Genomic DNA, 22,531 nt, shown 5'->3' on the forward strand with positions numbered 1-22,531 from the left:
TACTTAGGTTTCCTTCATTTCTCTCTGCGGTGTTCTTAGTTTTCAGTGCAGACCTTATCTCTGTCTTTTCATATCTATTTCTAGTTATCTGACAGATCTGGGATGATGTCTGGCCTGGGAAAATATGGCCTATAGGTCAAAAGTGACACAAAGGTGGTAGTGGCCAACCACTCTCTGATTGTATTTTAAAGTCTTTCATTTTTATCTTACTACTGCCTAGAAGTCAGTGCGATTGTTCAAAAGTGTTACAGAGAACCTGTCTCCTGTTTTTGTTGACTCTGATGCTCTTAGCATGTGATTGTCATCTTCGGGATCACAAGATGGCTATTGTATTACCAGGTCTCAAAAAGGAAAGGAAGAGGAAGAAGGAAAGGAAGAGGAGGAAGAGGAGGAGGAAGAAAGAGATGAGGAGGAGGAGAAGGAAGAGAAGGAGGAGGAGAAAAAGGGAGAAGAGGAAAAGAAAGAGGAAGAGGAGGAAGAAAAGGAGGAGGAGGGAGAAGAGGAGGAAGAAGAGAAGGGGAGGAGGAGGAAGAGAAGGAGGAAGAGAAGAGGAAATAGGGTAGAGGAAAGGTAGTATGTATAGTGCGTGAACCAAAATCAGAGAAAGAAAACCCTCAGTTGATGACATGACATACTTTAGAGGCAGAGGCAGGCGTATCTCTGTGAGTCTAAGGCCAGCCTGGTTTATATAGAGAGCTCCAAGACAGCCAAGGCTACATAGACAGACTGTGTCTCAAAAACAAGAATGCTTTCCTAGAATCCCAGAATTTTTTGTGTACTTGCATTCCATGTCAGTCACTAGTACTGGGTCTGGCTATTCCTGTAAGTGAGGAATATGAAAAAAAAAGACTCTCTGCTGGGTACGTTGCTCTTTCAAGCACAATCAATACTCTCCTGGCAAGCCATGAAGAGGAACTGGCACCAAGGAGGACCGAGTACCAGCAGGCTGGCGTAGAAAGCAGTGCATCTCTTTCACAGAGCTGTTTAAGGTGGTGTCTGATGTAACTGACCATGTAAACATTCTACCACATTGATCTGTGTCGTGTGCTATAATCACATTTTTGTCTCTTGTTAAGCTCCTGCACTTTCCTTAGGGTTACAATGGATTGCTTTTGTTTGCATGGTTTTCTGTCACTGTACTCAATTCTCTCCAATCTGTTCAACAGTATTTAAAAATTCTGCTAGTTTCTTTTTTGTGTGGCCAGACGCACTGTTCCCTCCTTCCCTACCTGATCCATCCCTCTTACCATCTTCTGGACTTGCACACAGTCTACACTGGTGATTCCTCAGGCATTCTGCACTTCTCTTCAGCCACTCTGTTGGATTTTCTGTATCCTGGCTTTCTGGGTAGACTTAAAAATTAAGCCTTTCAGTTCAGTCAACTCTGTTTTTCAATAGCATTTTGATCAAGAGGTCATGTAAAAACATGTGTGTTGTATGCATGTAGTGCACATGTGTGTGTTGATTTTTTGGGGGGGGGTCAGAGATAAGTATTGAGTGTCTTCCTCTGTACTTCATTTTCTGGAACAGTCTCTCGTTGAATCTAGAGCTCATGGCTTTTGTGAGATTAGATGAACAGCAAGTTCCCAGGCCCCACCTGTCCCTGCTCCCTAGAACTTGAGTTTCAAATGTGTGCCATAATACTTAACTTTCATGTGGTCCCTGGGGACCCAAGCTTGTGTCCCCACACATGAGCACGTTCTCCACTGGACCATCTGGGTAGCCACAAGAACTACATCTTTTGAGTCATCGCACACAAATAACTTTATTTTAGCCTATGCTTAGTTGCTTGCTTGGAAATAGTTTTGTTTCTTTTGTCTTGTTTATTTGTTTGGGGGTTTGTTTTTGTTTTTTGGCTTTTTGTTTGTTTTAGTTTTGAGACAGAGTTTCTCTGTGTAGCCCTGGCTGCCCTGGAAGTCACTCTATAGTCCAGGCTGGCCTTGAACTACAGAGATCCACCTGTCTCTCCTGAATGCTGGGATTAAAGGTGTGCACCACCACTACCCAGCTGGAAATAGTATTCCTTTTTATTTTGAGGGCATGGTTTCATTGTGTTTAACTTTCTGTTTTGTTTTTAATGTTGATGGAATTCTGATTTTTCATTTTGTATGTGACTCTTTGGCCTCCTTTTTATTGTAGAGGTGTGTGTGTGTGTGTGTATGTGTACTGGTGCATATGTATTGGTGTGCATGTACCCATGTACATGAGCATGTGTAGGCCACAGGACGTCCTTGGGTGTCATAAATGCCACCACTTCCTTTAAGACAGTCTCTCAGTGGTTTGGAGCTCAACAATTAGGCAAAACTGGCTGGCCTGTGAGCTACAGGACCCACCTGTCTGTGCCACCCTAGCACTGGGGCTCCATGAGCATGGCCACCTCCAGCATGGGCATGGGTCCTGGGGATGGAACTCAGGTCCCATGCCTCTGAGGCAAGCACTTCACTGACTAAACCATCCATCTACCCCATCTGCCTTCTGCTTCCGATGATCCCTTGTAGAATCTCTTAGTCACTGGTCTCATTTCTTTTTATGATTCTTTGTGGCTTTCTATCTTCTTTCTAGTTTTCCCTCTCATCCTGGTAAAATGGTGTGGAGGAGAAGAAAAGGCATGTGTTGGATTTGTGTTACTAGCACTGTTCTCCAATCTTACTTCTTTTTTTTTTTTTTTTTTTTTTGGTTTTTTGAGACAGGGTTTCTTTTTATAGCTCTGGCTGTCCTGGAGCTCACTTTGTAGACTAGACAATTACCCATAGCCCTTTACATCAGGCCTGAATGGCGACAGGCAGTCCCTTCTCTGTGTCTGCTGGCTTTTTGGTTTTCTGTGCTTCTTACAAACCTGCTGTACCTGACACCCCAGGTGCCCCCTGCTCCTTGTCTCAGGCTATCTTCTACTTTGACCACACCGGTTAGCTGGCTTCACTTGATGATGCCAAACTCATTCCCAACATAGTCCTTTTGTATTTCCTCCTGCCTCTGTTGGTAGTGGTGGTTTAGGTACCCACAGCAGTTTCTGGTCCAAGTGTGCCCCTCACAGAGATCTTTTCAATGCTTGATGCTACTATTTATTTTTAGTATCTTTAGTATCCCACAGTCACATCTCTGACCCATAATTGTTCCTATCTGAAAGAATTACAGGGATGGAAATGGAGAGGAGCCTGAGGAAAAGAAAGTCCAGCAACAGACCCAAAGTGGGATCTAGCTCAAGGGGAGGTCTCAAGGCCTGACACTATTACTGAGGCTATGGAGCGCTCACAAAAAGGGATCTATCATGACTGCCCTCTGAAAGACCCAACAAGCAGCTGAAAGAGTCAGATGCAAATATTTGCACACTACCAATGGACAGAAGGAAGATGGTCCCTGTTGTTGAATTAGGGAAGGCTGAAAGAAGCTGAGGAGAAGGCCGATCCTGTAGGAGGACCAGCAGTCTCAATTAATCTGGACCCCCAAGATCGCTCAAACACTGGACCACCAAACAGACAGCATACACCAGCTGATATGAGGCCCCCAACACACATACAGCAGAGGACTTCTGGGTCTGTGTTCATTCAGAGATGATGCACCTAACCCTCAAGAGACTGGAGGCCCCAAGGAATTTAGAGGTCAAGTGGGGTGAGGAGTGGGGACAGCCTTGTGGAGACAGGGAGTGGGGAGGAGGTATGGGATGTGGAACAGTTGGAGGGTGGATGGGAGGCAGGGAATAAAATATGGAATGTAAAAAGAAAACTTACATTGTGTTACACGATCTAAGGTGGTTGAAGGGTTGTAAGATGAGGCAGCCCAGCTCATTACAGTAGTACAACTCAGGTATAATGCGGTTCGGACATATTGTTTAAGGTTCATTAAGTGGGAACTCCGGGGGACTTGCAGGATTTGAAACGTGGACTGTTCCTAGAAGCCATAGATTTTATTAAACAAAAATTTCAGGGGGCTGGCGAGATGGCTCAGCGGTTAAGAACGCAGCCTGCTCTTCTGAAGGTCCCGAGTTCAAATCCCAGCAACCACATGGTGGCTCACAACCATCCGTAATGAAATCTGATGCCCTCTTCTGGAGTGTCTGAGGACAGCTACAGTGTACTTACATATAATAAATAAATAAATCTTTAAAAAATAATCTCAGTGCCAAAATTTTTTTTTTACTGACTTTGCTCAAGACCTGTTTATTTGCTTGCATGTGTCTATGTGAGTATACATGCAGGTGCAGATACCTGTATGCAGGTGCAGAAACCAGAAAAGATACCAGGTATCTCCCTCATACACTCTCCCACCTATTCTTCTGAGGCGGGGTCTCTCCCTGAACACGGAGCTGATGTTTTCTTGGCTAGGCTGGAAGCCAGCAAACCCTAATGATTCTTCTGTCTCCTCTTCCCCCTCAGAGCTGGTGCTAAGGATGTGCCCAGGGTAGCTGGCTTGTTATGGGGATGCTGAGATTGGTACTCCAGTCCTTATGATTGGGTAGCAAGCAATGCTAACTGACGAGCCATCTCCCCAGCCCTTCATTTATTTTTCCTCCAAACAGTTATCAGTAGCTAAAATGAACACTATTTATTTGCTTATATTCTGCTGTTTATCATTAAAAAGGAAAATACTTTGTATTTTCATGGCTGCACATTGGAATCTTGAGCAGGTACTGAGGCGAATACTTCAGTGTCTGCTGAGAGCTTGCATGTGAATGATTCTCACAGTTTTCTTATTTGTGCAGAATCTTTATGTTTCCTCTTCACGTGAGGTTTCAGTGTCTCTCAGGCAGATAGAATTCTGTCTGACCTTTGGAAGATTCTAGAAGAGCAGTTCTCAACCTGTGGGTCACAACTCTTTGGAGATGGAACAACCCTTTCACAGAGGTCGCCTAAAACCATTGGAAAACACAGATATTTACCTTGTAATTCTTCAGAGTAGCAAAAGCACAGTTATGACATAGCAACGAAAATAATTTCACAGTCAAGGCTCGCCACAACAGGAGAGTTGAGAACTGATAGTCTAGAAGTTTCAGGTGTGTAGCATGTTATTCCTGACTCCTGAGATGGTCTCTGGAGTACCAGGAGGAATCCATCCTTTATGACTTCTTCTTACCACCGTCCTCTTCCTTTCTGACCCGTGTGCTCTCAGAGACCTTGGTATCCTCTCACACCCAATAAACATATCAATTATCTCTGCAAATGCCGAGCGGTGATGCTGCCCCTCCTCCCCCCAGGAATAAATGCTACCCGAGTCTTTCTCACGGTGTTTCGCTTATTACATTAGTTAACAGTATTTTGGAATTTACCATTCTTTTAAACATTAAATGTTTTCTTTTAATGTTTTGTTTCATTTAGTTATTTTTTGTTGTTGTTTTAAACAGGGCCCCATGTAGCCAGGACTGAACTCAAAGCTGCTTCATAGCTAAGGCTACCCTGTAATTTCCGATCCTCCTGCTTCTAACTCTCATGTACTGGGAGGAACAAGCAGTGCTTCTTCTATGCCTGGCAACTAATGTATCTCTTTTCTAGCCAAACAGTCTGCTACTAAGTTGCATCCTTGACCCTGTTTTCACTTTGACTTTTGAGTCAGAGTGTCAACAAGATACCCACGCTGGCTTCAACTCCATCTGCATCTGCAGCGGTGGCTGGCCTTGAATTTGTGATCCTCCTATCTCAGCCTCCTGAGTATTTGAGATTACAGGCAGGCAACAGCAGGCCAGCTTAAGTGCATCATAACGGACTTTTTATGTTGCAGTCATTTTATATTTGCAAAAAAGAACACAGCAAATTCTTATATTCTCATTTCATCTTCTTCTAGTATTAATCTCATATAACTATATGTCCTAATGGCTTTAACTGTCAACTTGAGAGCATAGAAATCACTTGAGAAAAGCCTCAATGGGGAATTTCTTAGATCAGAATGGCCTGTGGGCATGTCTGTGGGGAACTTTCTTGATTGATGATGAATGAATGAGGTCTCAACCCACTGCGGGTGGCACCGTTTCTTTGGCAGGTGGGCCTGGTCCCTATATAAAAGCTAGCTAAACATTAGCCTATGGGTCAGCCAAGAAGGATTTCTCTATGGTTTCTGCTTTAAGGTCCTGCTTGAGTTGTGGTTCTGACTTCTGTTATCAATAGACTGAAACAAACCTCTTTCCTCCTTATATTAGTCAGGGTTCTCTAGAGGAACAGAACTTATAGTAAAATATATATATATATATATATATATATATATATATATATATATATATATACACACACACACACACACACAAGATAGGGATTTCTTTGAGTGGCTTACAGGCTGTGGTCCAGCTAGTTCAACAATGGCTGTCTACAAATAGGAGTTTCAAGAATGCAGTAGCTGTTCAGTCCACAAGGTTGGATGTCTCAGTTGGTCTTCAGTATACACTGGAATCCTGAAGAAGGAGGTTCTAATGCCAAGGAAGGAATAGATTTGCTATCAAGGGCCAAAGCAAGCAAGCAAGCAAGCAAGCAAGCAAGCAAGCAAGCAGAGAGAGAGAGAGAGAGAGAGAGAGAACCCTTCTCCTCTCTTCTTTATAGAGACTGCCAGCAGAATGTGTCATCTAGATTAAATGTGGATCTTCCCACTGCAAAAGATCTGGATGAGAAGTGGGTCTTTCCACTGCAAATGATTTAACTTAAAATCCCTCACCGGTGGTCCAGCCATTTGGGCTTTAGTTAATTCCAAATGTAGTCAAGCTGACAACCAAGAATAGCCACCACGCTCCTGCAAGTTGCTTTTGGTGAGAGCATTTCACTGGAGCCTCAGGAATATGACTAAAATACCACTGTACCATGGTCCACTTGTTAAACTATGAAATTCACACTCGTCTAACATTTATAGTTTGTTTTGTGTTGCCATAGAGAATATACGATGTTGGGCAATGACTATGCACACAGAAGGGGTTTAGTTAGCCCACAATTCTGGCGGCTGGAAAGTTCTAGCAGTATAGCGGCTGATGGCAGACCGTGTCACAACATGGCAGGAAAGCAAGAAGCGAATCATGCCATGTGTGGAGCCTGCTCTTGTGAGAACTATTCCAATCACACAAGCCACAACCCAGCATTTCCAGAGAGGCATTGATTCATTAAGCCCAGGTAACCTCCAATGACCTCCATAAGGCGCCTCCTCCTAAGGGTTCTACCCCCTCAACACTGCCACACTTGGAACCAAGTTTCCCTAACAAGAACCTTTAAGGGATAAATCAGACTCAAAGCATCACAACACAAATAGCTACATCCTAGATTTTTATTTATATTTCATTCAGTTTTCACTAATGCCCCTTTCTGTTCTAGAATATAAGTCTGAAAAATGTGGTGTATTGAGTTCTTCTGTTTCCTGGTCTTCTCAGACAGCCCTGTGATGGTTTTTCAGGCTTTCTTTGATTTTCCTAACCTTAGCAGGTATTTTGAAGAGTGTCTCCAGATATAGATTTTCCTCTTATCTGCCCGGGCTTATGGTTTGGGGAAGAGAGCATCACTAAGGTGAAGCAGCATCTCTATCATTTCCTGCAGGGGTCCTTTGATATCACGGTCCCTTTGGCTATTCATGTGAATGTTGCTCTCTTGGCTCAGGCAGGGTCTGCCAGGGCTCTATTATCAAGCTGTTCTGTCTCCCTTTTCACTGTTAGTTCTTTGGTAGTGAGTCATCAACTGTAGCCCACATCTCAGGAATAAAATAAATATATTTTAAGAGAAAACTTCCCAAGATGACAGCAAGCAGAAAACTGGTGTTACTATAAATAGAGGGCAAATGTAAAAGTGGGTAGAGAAAGACAAAAGAATGCAATTAAAATCTCTTATAACACCTGACTGCCATGCATAAGGCCCTGGGTTCATCCATAGCATTGCAAAACAACAACATAGTATTGGGGAGATGGCTCAGTAGTTAAGAACACCTGTTATGGGTTGGAGAGATGGCTTAGTGATTAAGAGCACTGGCTGCCCTTCTAGAAAACTCCACTTGGGGTTCCACTCCCAACAGCCACATGGTGGCTTACAACTCCAGTTCCAGGGGATCCAACACCCTCTACTGGCTTCCAAGGGTTCTGAATGGACATGGTTCACAGAGATACATGCAGACAAAGTAAAATGAAAACCAATAATAGCTACATAGATACCTGTAGTGTTTCGAATAGGCATGCCCCCCATAGACTCTTGTGTTTGAATGCTTGGCTCGTGGGGAGTTGCACTATTAGGAGGTATAGCCTTGTTGGAGTAGGTGTGGCCTTGTTGGAGGAAGTGTGGCACTATTGGGGAGGGCTTTGAGGTCTCCTATGCTCAAGCTCTACTCAGTGTGGAATATAGTCATCTTCTGCTGCTTTCAGATTAAGACTTAGAATTCTCAGCTGCTTCTCCAATACCATGTCTGCTTGGATGCTGCCATGCTTCCCACCATGATGATAACAGACTAAACCTCTGAAACTGTAAGCCAGCCTTAATACAATGTTTTCCTTTATAAGAGTTGCAGTGGTCATGGTGTCTATAAGACTCCCCAGACAAGGGAACTAGAGCAAGGTCCTGGAAAGAGTTCCTGCATCTTAACTATGCAGAGAGCTCTGGAATATGAGTCACCCATCTGAACTTGTCTCAACTGGAGAAAATGAAGATGTCGTCCACACTCCTGTATCCAACATCCAGTGGCTGGGAACCCTCAGGTGAACAGGCCTCTTTTTGGCTCCCCATGCAACCCTTCCTTAGCTTGCCAGTAGCCTACAGGCAGCACTCAGAAGAGACATGTTTGGTTATCAAAAGGAAGCAAAGTATGCAGGAGCTGGAGGATGGATCTGAGGGAAAGTGAGAAGGCTCTCAGAGGAAGATGGGCACAGCTGTCACATCGGCTGCAACGTGAGGCACAGGACATAACTTGGAAGGAGAGGCGCATGAACTGGGGACACCAGTGAGAGTTCCAATTGAGGAATGCGTTTAACTCAGTTCTGTGGTCTTGAGCCAAAAGAGATGACAGAATAATAATAATCATTCTTTACATGATTTCACTAATGAATTAGAAAATCTAGGACATTTTCTAGAAAAAAAATTAGAAGGACTAAAATTAACCTAAAAGGAGAAGGTGGAAATTTAGATATGATAGTATCTTAGACTTAGAAAACGTTTCGGAGAACTGCCACGCTGTTCAAATAAGTTGGGTGAATTCTCAAAATCTTTGAAGATATACTGTTTCAATGATTCTCAGTCAAAGAAAATAGGGATACTTCACAGTTGGGTTTTTAAAGAACTAGCAAAATTGAATAAAACTTGCCAAGGATAGTAGACCAACAAGCAGACAGTCCGCCATAGACACGCACCAACAAGAAATAGGCTCCCCTCCTCCACCATGTGCATGCATGCGTGTGTGTGTGTGTGTGTGTGTGTGTGTGTGTGTGCGTGCGTGCATGCATGCATGCTTTACCAACTGATCTGGAGAGATATTCCCAGCCTAAGCTGGCTTTTTTATATGGATATAAAATTATGATTAAAAAGATAAATATATTTAATGTTATCAATAAGGCATCCTACACTAAATTTGCCAATTTTGGTTTTCCAGCAATGAGTAGTCTGCCTTTAGGGAAGCTTCACTGGAGGTGGGGGACACTATTTTCTCTATTGTGACGGCTGGGGGGAGGTGAGGCTCTCCTCTTCAAGTCCCAGCTGCTAGGGACCAGACCTAAGATTTCCTATCCAAAGTGTTGCTTCCTCTTTGGGTTATACTGAAGAGGCTGCAAGAGTTCAGAGACAATGGCAGATCCTTCAAGGGTATTTACAGAGGCTTCAGAATCCACAGTAGGACTACACTCTATGACAGTGCATCTTGGTGGCATCAATTTCCTTTACAGTCCAACAATGGCATCTTAAGCAGCAATTCTGAGTCCTGCCTGTGCTTTCTTCTTTGGATTTGCAAGTCAGATTTTCAAGCTTTTCTAACAGTTTTATACATTCTTCCAGTGAAGTCCTAAATCCAAATTAGTAAAAGCAACTTAAAATGTTTCTGTGTTAGCTACTGATTTTATTGCTGGGACTCAACACCTGACAGAAGAAACTTAAAGGAGGAGGGGTTTGTTTAGGTTTGTGGGATGTAGTTTGTCACGGCATGGGAGGCATGGTGCCTGGGCTGTGGCTCCAACTGTTGCATCTGGAGCTTATGGCTTGGCTTCTTCTCATTCTGGCAAATGAAGAAGTGGAAAACTGGATTAGAAGTGGGGCTAAGCTGTAACTGTCAAGGTGGGGCCCTACAGTCCTACAGCACTAGCTACTTCCCAAAACAATGTCTCCAGCAGGGGATCAGGTATTGGAACACACACAAGAGCCCACACAAGAGCCATTGGGAGACCTTTCTTGTTAATCCTATCTGCTGTTTGTACCTCTGATGGCTATATAATGTCAAAGGAAATGGGAGTGCAAACTCGGGTTTTATGAACACACAGAAGGCGTTTGATAAAGTTTAAGATCATTTCTGATAATGATCCATTCTGAGTAGAAATAAATGGATACCACTTTAAGGCAATAAATAATATATATCAGCCCCAAACCAGCAGGAGCTTAATGGTGAAGTCCTGGGAGCACGGCCATTAATGCAGGCTCTTTTTTTTTTTTTTTTTTTTTTTTTTTATTGTTACAAACAGAGCCCTGGAAGGACAATTAGGCAAGAGAAAGGGATGGATGGGCTTTAAGAAGAGGTAAGATTATTAGCTCATGCATTCATGTGAACTCCTGAAAAACTCATGAGTCAACTGAAAATTATGAAAAAGAACTCAAGTTTACCAAAGGTGGCTGTTTAAATGTTGATAAACATCACAAAATGTCCAGTTTATGATAGTGACAAACAGCTGTCATATTGTGTGGGACCTATAAAGACACTGTGTCTCTAAGAGAAAGGTCCCTGTAATGGTTTTCTTTTTTCTTTTCTTTTTTTTCTTTTCCTAATTGTTTGGCAGCGCTGGGGCTGGCACTCGGGGCTGGGCTGAGGAGATGGTTGAGAAGGCAGAACACTGCTGTGCACATGTGAGGATCAGAACTCAGATCTTCAGAACCTACGTGGATGCTGGGTGGACACAGCAGCCTGCTTCCAGTTCCAATGCATGGAAGGTGGAGCTGAGGAATTTCAGGTGCAAGCTAGCTAGGTAGACTAGCCATGCCATGAGCTCTGGTTCAGTTTAGAGATGCTACCTCAGTGAACCTGGGGGAGAGTGACTGAAGAGAATACCAACATCAGCCTTCACATGCACAAGCATGTGTGACTGCACACACATGTGTCCACATTCATGTAAAAATGTATACACATGTGTATACCACAAACACATATATAGTGCTGGGCAATGTTCTACCACAGAGCCACATCCTCCCCTCCTTCCTCTATGGTTTTAAAAAGACATACGTCTTTCTCAGATAGGTTAGAAACTGTGATGACATGACTTCTTCCTAAATTTATCTATGTAACTTAGGCCCCAAATGATTAAATTGATCTAAGAGGCTGAGTAGACTGATAACTAAGGGAGGATGGCCTAGTAAATATTTCAATATATCCTAAATCAATCTTACTCTGGAATATAGACACATACTGATAGCATAAAGCATTTCCCCAAAGACAACAACAACAACAACAACAACTAGTGTTTAAGTGAGATGAAAGTGGAGTTTTAAAGCAATGGGGAGAGCTGTGTTATTTTAAAAAAATGATGCTGGGCCATGTGGAACAGAGCAAAAGGAAGATTCTGTCTTAGAATTTTTCTTTTGTTATAACAGAATATTCGAGTCTGGGTAAATTGCAAAGAAAAGGGATTTATTTGGTTTGTTTTGGAACAGCGGCTACCCTAGTCTGCCTTTGAACTTGCTCTGTAGTGGAGGATGATCCTGAACTTTTGGCACTCCTGACTCCACCTACCCGGTTCTGGGATTACAGGAGTGTACTGCTTCATGTCCCTGGTTTATAAGGCATTGGGATGGAACCCAGGGCTTCATGGATGCTAGGTATGCACTATATAAACTGAGCTGCATCCTTAGGGCTCTCCTGGGACCTGGAATGTCTGAGATACGTTGTCAGTCTCTGGTGGGGTTCCCATGCTGCTTCAGCTTGAAGTAGAAGGGTGAGTGGGTTGTGGAAGAGAAGCACATGGAAGCCAGAGAGTCCACACTTGGTTCAGGGCAGCCTGCTGTCATGGGAACTAATCCAGTCTTATAAGAACAAGCAGGAGCTCACCCGAGAATGTACTCAATCCCCGTGTGGGCTCCATGCTTAGGATCCACACCCTTCCCACTGCCCTCCCAACACAACCATGCTGATACCAAACTTCAACACACAGCTTACCATTCTTGCCATCTCAGGGCAGGGAAAAGCTGTTTGTCTAAGCATGACAAGTAACCGTCTTTATAGAAGAGATGGATCAATTTAAATACATAAAATAGTATATGTGATATGGAAACACTGAAACGTGGTCGTAAGGTAACTAAATGATTCAACATAGACAAAGCGGGTGGTGACACATGCCTATAATTTCCGTATGTAGTTGAGGCAGGAGGATCACCATGAAGACCAGGCTATCCTCAAAAATTGAAATATCAACAACATTTCATATGCAAATTACTATTGTCTACCAGCTCATATAGAAGGAAAGGAAAATGCAAATGCCTGTAGGTAGCTCACCCCAGTATACATTTAAAAAGTGCTAATTAAAAGGCTTGATTACAGACAAAAGAAACTGACACCAGCTAGTTTCAGCAATAAAGGAGTTTATAGGAAGCCTATCAGGTTAGCTCACAATGAAAACAGAGCTGGAGAAACAGGCTTGGGCAGAAACTCAGGGAGGCAGATACCAGTAAGAACTTGCCAGCAATGTGGCCAGCAGGACACTGGCTGCAGCTGTGCCTGGCATTATCCCTCACTGATGCTATACTGCTGAATGCATAGCTATGGGGTTTCATGATCTAAAGCATTACCTCCAACTCACATGGTTTCTACACGTTCAAAGTCTGAGACGGGGGGAGACCCCTGACTGGGCTTCATTAGGTCCCTGTCCTGGGTTCTAGTTGACAGGGGTGGGAAGGGGAACAGATGCTCCCTAACCCCTGCTCTGTTTCATTTCCCACAGTGGAAGCTTGAGATCTCTTCCCTAATTTGTATCCCTTCCAAACTGGAAGTTGGTTTAGGACCTAAAAGCCCAGCTTGTATTCAAGATCATTCATCTCAAAGCTCAGTAATATGCCAGCTATAATCACCCCACTTCTTTTCCTGTTTGTTAAAATATATTGCTATCTACCTGGTGACTCAGTAAAGTATGAGACACTTTAATACACTACCAGATATGTGACTATCCACCCAATGTGAAGATAGGCATCAACAATCCTTTCCAGAGGCGGGAAGCTCATTCTTAAAGGAACAGAATTCCCCCAAATCTCTCCAGTTGCTCAAACCTGGCCTTGTGACGCCTAAGAATGGGGAGGCCATCTGGTTTGTTCTCTCCCTCTCCTGCTCCCCATTCCCCCTCCTTCCTCTCCCCCTTCCCCTCCCCCCTTTTGTTAAGTCAGCACCATCTCCTCGGTGGGAACTGTGTTCTCTACTCATTGTTTGCCAGGTAAACCTGTCCTGAGATAGACTTGACAGTATGTAAAATGCACAAGCTCCCTGACCTGGGTTTCAGCCCAAGGATAGTTACAAGATTAATGAGAGTATAGACGAGGATGCTCCTTACTGTGCTCTTGTTTCTCATTTGTGTTTCCCTTGGCAAGTGCAAGGGTGGGGCAGTGTGATATTTATTGTGGAATGCTTCAGATAAGTCTTAAGAATGAACATACTGGGCTGAGACTGGAGTCATAGGCATTGGCTGCCCTGTGGGTGCTGGGAATTGAACCAAGGTTCTCTCAATGCACCAGTGTTTATAAAGACTTCCAGTACACTGCACATATATGATGCATAGATATACATTCAGGCAAAACATATTTATACACATAAAAATAAATAAAATCACTGGCAGTGGTGTCACACACCTTTAATCCCAGCACTTGGGAGGCAGAGGCAGGTGGATTTCTGAGTTTGAGACCAGCCTGGTCTACAGAGTGAGCTCCAGGACAGCCAGAGTTACATAGAGAAAACCCTGTGTTGACCAATAAACAAACAAACAAACAAATAAAATCATAGTAGTAGTAGAAGTAGAAGAAGAAGAAGAAGAACAACAACAACAACAACAACATATTAGTGCTCCAACAAGGGACTCTTCAAAGCCTGTTCTTGATAAGCCAGGATTGGATGGTTTGGGTGTTCCTAAAGACCAATAAGTCTAAACTAGTAGGAGAAGCTTGGAAAGGCAGTTCTCAGATATTCCTCCAGAAACTCAAATGTAATTTAGATGTTTTCTTGTAAAATAAGCAATCTTAACTGAGTATCCTGAAACAGTAAAATGGGAGAGGGTCTTGTAGATCAAGCCTGCAGTTTACTGAAGTCTGTGGTGGCTTGAATGAAGGTGACCCCATAAGCTCACGTATCTGAATGCTTGGTCCTTAATTAGTGGAACTGCTTTGGGTTTGGGGAAGAAGTAGGAAGTGTTGCCTTGTGTGTCACTGAGGGTGAGCTTTGAGTTTTTGAAAGCTCACACTAAGCCCAGACTGGCTCTGTCTTTGTTTTTGTCTCTGTCTTTCTCTTTCTCTCTCTGTCTCTCTGTCTCTGTCTCTCTCTCTTGCATGCATGCACACACACATTCTTGTTCTTGCTCTCATTCTCTCTGCCTCCAACCTTTGGGTGAGATGTAAACTCTCAGTTACGGCTTCAGCATCATCTCTGCCCACTTGCTATCCACAATGATGATAATGGACTAACTCTGAAGCTGTAAGCAAGCCCCTAATTAAATACTTTCTCTTACCAGTTGCCTTAGTCGTGGTAACTTTTCAGCAATAGAAAACAACTAAGACGGTGGCTCATTGTCTGTTGAATTCCAAAAGGGTCAAGTTAATGGTATGGCCAAGAGGTTCTAAGAGAGTCTGCAGGAATGATGCAATTAATGAAGGCAAGATTTTAGAGATGAAGAGAGGCAAACTAAATGAGGAAGTTCAAGGAAAGATACCTGGAGCAGATGGGTCAGCTTGGGTAAAGGTTCACAGCTGGGATCAAATCGCTAGAAGCAGCAAGCATGTGTGCAAAGGTGGAGGGCCACAGGCTTCAGTTTCTATTGTGATCAAGTGGCATTCTTTCTGATGCTACAAAGAGCCCAAGGTACAGCTAAGATAGATGTTTTAATTAGGAGGTAGAAGTGGAGGGGATTTGAGCCTATTCAGAGCAAACCAAGAGCATCATTACAGGATACCATATTTAGTATTGAGTAGAAATCTAGAGGCCAAAACTATTTGCTTTGAGATGGGTGTAGGGTGGCCTTTCTATCTTTAAAATGTTATGGGCTTTCCCCCCCCCCCGTTATCTGTTTTTTGCAGTAACGAGGGCGCAGGCTCATCTCTTAGCAAAGAGAACATACAAAGAGAAGGTCAGAAACCAGTGGATTTTGAGTAGAAGGCAGACTTAATGCACACTGTTCTCCCATGCAGTTTTTTTTTCCTTTTTAAAAAATTGAACCAACATTTAAAAATAGAATTTCCACCTTTTCTCTAAAAATCAGCTGATCTGGCAACACTAAGCCCTCATTCTCACATAGGAACAACTGACTGGAGGTGAGCGAAAGCCATCTCTTTAGAAGAATGTTAATTAGCAGGTTGCCGCTGTCCACAACATTTCTTCTATTCCCAAGACATGTGAAGTATGACCTGATCAGCAGATGACCGACCCTTCACCAGGATTCTTTGTTCATTGTTATGACCTCTCTAGCCTCTGTGATAGTAGTGCATCTGTGACCCTGTTTAAAGGTTAAGTCTTTGAGCCAAACTTGGGTTTAAATGAGATGTCAAAGGCACTGAACTGAAGACCAAGGAAGGTATTCCATGATTGGCATAGTGTGTGGAATACAGAGGTAATCATGAATGAATACCTATTGAGAGTGTACACTGTAGGAAGGCAAGCAGAAACTCAGTTTCAGTCTTGTCGTATCCTTAGAGTTTAGTACAGTATTTGGCAAACAGCAAGTGTTCAGTTGCTATTTACTGAATGAATGGATGGATGAATGAATGATTGAATGAATGAATGAGTAAATGCTCAGTGTATTGAGTGATTAAAGGGAGAGCTCAGAGGATTTAAAGGCTGTATTTTACAAAACTTTTCAGCAAGGCAATGCTAATAATATTACTTTGCTGAGACCTCAAGGTACATCCTGAAAGAAAAGCCCACCAGAATGTGCCAGCTCCGTGACCACGTTTGGGTGGGTACGCGGCAGTCCCTCGGGAGCCAGGCTGAGTTAACTCGCCTGGGACAAGACAAAGCTGTATCTATCAGCTCCTCTGCCACCTGGTACGTGGCATCTTGATTTCAGTACTTTCTCTAGATCTTTTCTATTTGACAAGCAAAGACGGAGACCCACCCCTAAAATCCACCATCCAGCGCCTCCTCCAGCGTGCAGGACCGTGCCCATACTAAACATGGCCAGTCTTGAGCTTCAACACGCAGAACCACGCCCTGAGCCGAGGGAGTCCTTGAATCAGGGTTCAGGGAGAGAGCTGTTCCCACAGTCAATATGGCGGCCTCGCAGCTTCAGTGCGGGGCGGGGCTGCGATGCCAGCGGGTCACGTGAGCTGCCCACTTGGGCGGCCGCGCGACGCACGCGCGCCCCTCGGTCGCCGCTCTCTTGCTCGCTCTCTCCGCGGCGCTCTGAGGTGGTGTAGGGCGCGAAGCCCCCCGGGCCGGGTGAGGCGCAGGCGGCGGGATGCGGCGGCGGCCGTGGCGGAGTCGCGGTCCGGGCGGACTGGCGCGGTGATGAGCGTCGGCAACCGTCGCCATGTCCAAGGTAACGGCGCCCGGGCCCGGGCCGCCGGTGGCGGCGGGCGGGAAGGAGAAGCGCTCGTTCAGCAAGCGGCTGTTCCGGAGTGGCCGCGCTGGGGGCGGCGGCGGCGCTGGCGGCCCCGGGCCGGCCGCGCCCTCGTCGCCCTCGTCGGCGCGCTCGGTGGGCAGTTTCATGAGCCGCGTCCTCAAGACGCTGTCCACGCTCTCGCACCTCAGCTCCGAGGGCGCCGCCCCGGACCGCGGCGGCCTCCGCAGCTGCTTCCCGCCCGGGCCGGCCTCCGCGCCCACGCCGCCGCCGTGCCCGCCGCCGCCCGCCTCGCCCGCGCCTCCCGCCTGCGCCTCGGAGCCGGTGCCCGGCGTGGCGGGGCTCCGCAACCACGGCAACACGTGCTTCATGAACGCCACGCTGCAGTGCCTCAGTAACACCGAGCTCTTCGCCGAGTACCTGGCACTGGGCCAGTACCGGGCGGGCCGACCCGAGCCAGAGCCGGAGTCGGAGCAGCCGGCGGGCCGCGGGCCGCACGGCCAGGGCGAGGTCACCGAGCAGCTGGCGCATCTGGTGCGGGCGCTCTGGACGCTGGAGTACACCCCGCAGCACAGCCGCGACTTCAAGGTGAGCCCGGGGCGGGGGGCCTTGGAGCTCGGGCGCTTCGTGGGCTCCTCCTCTTCGGGCCGGGAGGATTTCTGCGCTGGGTGCTCAGAGAGTTCTGGAAGATAACCCAGATGACAAAGGAACGCATTCCTCCCACCATTCATCCAGCCAGCTTGGCTTCCGAGCGCCAGAACATGGGCGCCAGGTCCTGTGATCCGCCTTGGGGATGGATGTTGCCAGGAGCAAGACCCTGCCTTCATGGAACTTCAATCTTTGGAGCGGGCATTGGTGGGAGAGTATCTATCCATCTGGGTTTGAATCCGGCTTCTGCTTCTTAAGTAGTAAACCACTGAGCCTCTTTATGCTCCCGTTTACCTGGTACTTACTCATAGCAAGTTGACAGGTTACGTTGGACAGCGAGGTTACCCAGTTTGGGCACTTTTAGGGGGTTCAGTGTGATACATAAAGTGCATCAGCTATGTTTAGTGCCGTACATGCGTAGTGCTTTTTTTCTGTTCTTAAGTACAATGAACCAGGTGTTATGAGATAGTACTTTGAAGAAGGCAGAACCTGATGATGTAATAGATGTGGTCCTGGCCCTTGGCTTGCAGCTGCTGGTGGAGCTGCCCGTGTACTGAGAGGATGAGATTGGGGAGCAGAGGAGTTTGCTGGGTCCAGATGGTAAGGGTCATTTAGGCCATCCTAAGGAGTTGGCTTCTTATTGTAAGCTGAGCAGAGAGGTGATTGGAGATTGTATGAGGGCAGGTATGATATTAGCGAGAATGGAGTCGGACAGTGAAAAATAAGTCTTTCCATTCCTTCCCTCATTTACTCATGCTTAGAACTCCACACTTTGATAGTTACCCCCATTTTTTGACAGCTTTCTCACCTTGATTTTCTACCAGCCTTCTCTATTTTTTTTTTTTTTTTTGGAGACAGGGTCCCACTATGTAGCCCAAGGCTGACTTTCAACTCGAGATCTTCCTGATAGCCTTCTGTGTGCTGGGATCAACCTATCCCTCTCCACTGCTCTTTTAAAGAAAACAAGTTTCAAGTTTAAAGACGTTGGTAGACAACATTAAAAAATATTTACATAGGCGTGGAGTATGTGTGTGTGTGTGTGTGGGGGCTCTTGTGTAGAGGTCAGAGGACGATTTGTGGAGTCGGTTCTCTTATACATTTATGTGGGTTCTGGGGATTGAACTCAGTTTGTCATGTTTACCTGATGGTCCATCTTGTCAGCCCAACAGTAGCTAAATTTAATAAGGTTATTATGCTTTTATTGAGTTTTTTTTTTTTTTTTCATTTGTCTTCTATTTATGGCAAGTGGTACTGGTTTTCCACTGTGCTATCAAGTTTCTCTCTAAAATACCTTTCTCTAAGTCCTGATTGGATGGCAGGCCTGAATGATGATGTAGCTGAGCAGTCTGCTTTGGCTAGGTCCTGCCTTCTTGCTGAAGAGCAGCACTGCCACTGCCTACCACTGCCTTTTTAGTTGTTTTTGCTTATAATGTGATAATATTGCTTAAAAAGAAAAAGCGCTAGCTGTTTGATCTCGACATTTTGAATGGAAGTATTAGTCTGGAACGAGGACTGGAGAAACAAAGATTAATGTTAGAGGTCTCCAAGTAAGGAACCAGGAGAACTGCATTTGTGTAGGACCCCTCTCCTTGGTTTATAGTTACCCACAGGTAGCCTCAGTGGAGGGGAGGTTTTCCAGGCAGGATCCTAGTGTGAAGTTTGCAGTTTCTTGGCGTGCCAGCTTCTTAGCATGTGAACATTGCAGTTGTTGTTAGGAGGTGCTGCTCCCTTCTGTATCTCTACACTGTGAGAGCAGAAATAGGTTAGGAATTCTAGGCGTGCAGGATGATTGCTAAGCATACTTGAGCAAAGTTGAATGCATTCTTCGATGTCGTTCCCATTGCTTTTTATGAGGCCGTGCTCACTTTTACATCCATTACGACCATTAAGTGGGTCGATACTTTTAGAAGAATTGAGATTTTTAGAGGCATATTTGGCAGTGTTGTGCTGGTTCTTGGGAGCCCTCATGTTTGAAACACTGTAATCTTTTGAAACTTCAGTACAGTTCAGTGTGTATTCATTAATTCACCTTCCTTTTAGTGACAGTTTACTCAGATAGGAATGCATTCAACATCAGGAGGAAGATTCCTTAATGAGAGCCTTGTGAAGTAGAAATGTTGAACAGGCTGGCACAGTAGTCTGGTGGTTCTCCAGAGAGTTCATGGACTCACTGCTGACGCAGACCGTTCTGTTTCCTCTCTGTTGTCCTTAGCTGTTATTGGGATTTTCATCTGTGTTTGTTACCTCATGGTTGTCTGACAGAGGCACCTGCGGCACCCTGTATTCCAGTAGGAAGACAGGAAGTCACAAGAGAAATAAATGTTCTCCTAGGAACCCCCAGCAGACTTCTGCTGACATCACAGGTGACATACCTGTCAGTTGGCTGCCATGAGGACTTAGAAGCAGGTGTTTTGGTTTCTGCTTTAATATAGCAGATGAGTAGGGTTTTGTCTCTTAGGCAGCCCACCCAAATGACCTCATCTACAATGGGCCAGACACTTGCTATGAGGGGTAGATTCCAATGGGACTTAGGTTCCCTGAGAGCTCATCTTGCACTTGAACTTGTACATGACTCACATTTATAGTTCACTTGAGTATCTTGTGATTAAAGTAAATTCTGATTAGCTGGAGTGGGGCCTCACAGTTTGCTTTTCCAACAAACTCCCAGGTGATACCGCTGCTGCTTATCTAAGGATTATACTTCGAGTAATAGTGGGCTTCAAGGAGCCGAAGATAGGACATAACTGAACAGGAGGCACAAAAGTTTCCTGGGCCAGGAAGTGATAAGGGGTAGTGTGAAATCACATATGCTTTGAGGAAACAGACATTAGGTAGTTTTGCACCATGACAGCCATCGTGGTGCAGACCTTCTTTGGGGAATGATGTTGTGAAGAAATTGTGAAGGGCTTTGTAGGATGCTTTGGACTTTCTCTTGGGAAGTTGGGAGCCTGAGTTGGTAAAGCAGGAGAGTGTAGGACTTCTCTCTTTCTGTCTTCCTCCCTCTCCCTCCTTTTGCTTTCCCTTTCTCCCTGTCTTCTGTCTCTTGCTCTGTGGAGGGTTGGTTGGAGACGGATGTGAGGCGTGTCTGTCCCTGATCCCCTGTCTGTGGCCCTCATGGAAACTTATTGTGTGCTTTCCATATTCAGGTAGCTCATTGACTCTCAGAGTCCTCCTTAGTTCTTGGCTCCAGGCAGCCATCACCCGATTGGAGTTGGCAGAGGAGATAGAACCAATTGGCCTTCTTGGTTTTACCTTTTAGTCTAGAAGAGCACTCACTAGATTTGAGTGCGATCTTATCGTGTTAAGCCTTCCAGGTAACTCATGTTTCTCTGTGTAAGTTTTCAGTTAGAATTCTTCCTTCTAACCATACTGATTTGAGCTTAAAGAACTTGCCAGGTAGATGTGGTTTTTGTTTTCTTCAGTTTTATTATTTTGTTTTATTTTGTTTCTGGTTGCACTATGGTTGCAAACTGAGTTTTATTGACTAGAATGGCAAATTGGCTCTACTTTGATATGCTTCAAGAAAGTTCTCTAGCTGCAGCCTATATATATATTTTTTTTAAATAAAAAGTATCTTTTAATGCTCTGATACTGTTCATGTACTGGCTTTTGATGAGAGCATTTTTACCTTTTCCTGTGCCACATACCTCTCACCCCCTGGGACATTTGTCTATCTTAGAAGATATTCTTGGCTGTTACACATGAGATGAGACTGCTATTGCATCTAGTGGGCATATTTCAGGGAATCTGTATGCCACAATGTGAACTCTCCTCCCCCCATCATTCAGCCCAAGATATCAGGAGTGCAGAGATGGAGAAGCAGTTTGTTCTCAGCTTCCCTAACTTTCCCAACCTCTAGCTTGTTTACCTTGTAGATTTGGTACATGTGTGTGCACACAGACTCTGTGTGTGTGTGTGTGTGTGTGTGTATTCACATGTGCGTGTGCACAAGCATGCTCACTAGGGTAAAACTTGGGTGCAACCCTTGTGTTAGCCACTTTCTTTATAAAACAGTAAGGTAAATAAATGATTTTGAAATCAGAATACTCATTCTGGTGTTATAAGGGGAATCAACATATTGCTTTAATTTTACAAGGAGCATGAATGTTCAGGTTCTTAGGATACCTTTTGTTATACTCCGTCCTCCTTGTAACAAGTGTAAAAAAGACAGATGGGCCACTTTCATCCAAGAGAGGTAAGTTTTATACGCTCAGTTTTCAAACCGTGGTCCCAAAGAACAACTGCAGCAGAGTGATCTACTGATAGAAGTGATCTGGAGACTCCAAGTTTGCAGTAATCAAAAACACTTGGCCTGTAGTGGCCTTATCAGCACAGCCTCTGACATGACAGGGCTCAGTGGAGTGCTTGAGCAGGCCTAGCGGACATGCTGAGACGAGCAGCATTTTTTCACTCTGAGACGGTGGTGCTGAATTGTAGTGAAAATAAGGTCATCTGCAGCCAGCTTTGAATGTATGCCATTCCTCCTGAGGATCAGGTACTTTCAGAAATCGTGCTTAAAAACAACCCTTTCCGACTCTTTAGATGCATGAGCTCATGTATATCACTTCTTATCAGGCACAGGAGGAAGGAAAGACGTTGCCTAAGTAGGCTTCTTGGGGAATGAAATACATAGACACTTATTGAACTCAGTGTTTGTTGATGTTCTGGTTCTTTTTGCTAGGATAATACATACACTGGCTGACTTCTAAAGAAATGTATGTACTTTAGAAGTTCTGGAGATGGGGAATCCCAATGTTGAGAGGCCCACATCTGTCAAAGAGGATTGATTCTTCCTCTAGCATCCTATGGCAGAAGAGGTCAGGAGATAGAGCTTGTGAGTTTGCAGGGGGTGAGGAAAGAGAGTATAATGGAGTATAAACTTGTTCTTTTATCAGGAACCTACTCCTGTGATAATGACATCTATCCATTCTTAAGGGCAGAGCCCTTATGCCTAATTGCTTTTTAAAGGTCTCAGGGTTTGTATTGGGGATTACATTTCAAGAACAAGAGCTT

General features: G+C 44.8%; 1 protein-coding gene across 1 annotated transcript in view; it reads left to right on the plus strand.

The window, feature by feature from the left end:
- The first annotated feature begins 16,730 nt into the window (after positions 1-16,730).
- Usp31 (ubiquitin specific peptidase 31) overlaps positions 16,731-22,531 on the plus strand; it is a 64,682-nt gene continuing 58,881 nt past the window's right edge. Inside the window, exon 1 of the mRNA XM_021168785.3 lies at positions 16,731-17,458. Coding sequence (XP_021024444.1) covers positions 16,841-17,458 — 618 coding nt within the window. The 5' untranslated portion in view covers positions 16,731-16,840. The remainder of the gene's footprint in view (positions 17,459-22,531) is intronic.

Source organism: Mus caroli, unplaced genomic scaffold (assembly GCF_978045245.1).
Source record: "Mus caroli unplaced genomic scaffold, Mus_caroli_1 scaffold_8, whole genome shotgun sequence".
NCBI classification, from domain to species: Eukaryota; Metazoa; Chordata; class Mammalia; order Rodentia; family Muridae; genus Mus; species Mus caroli.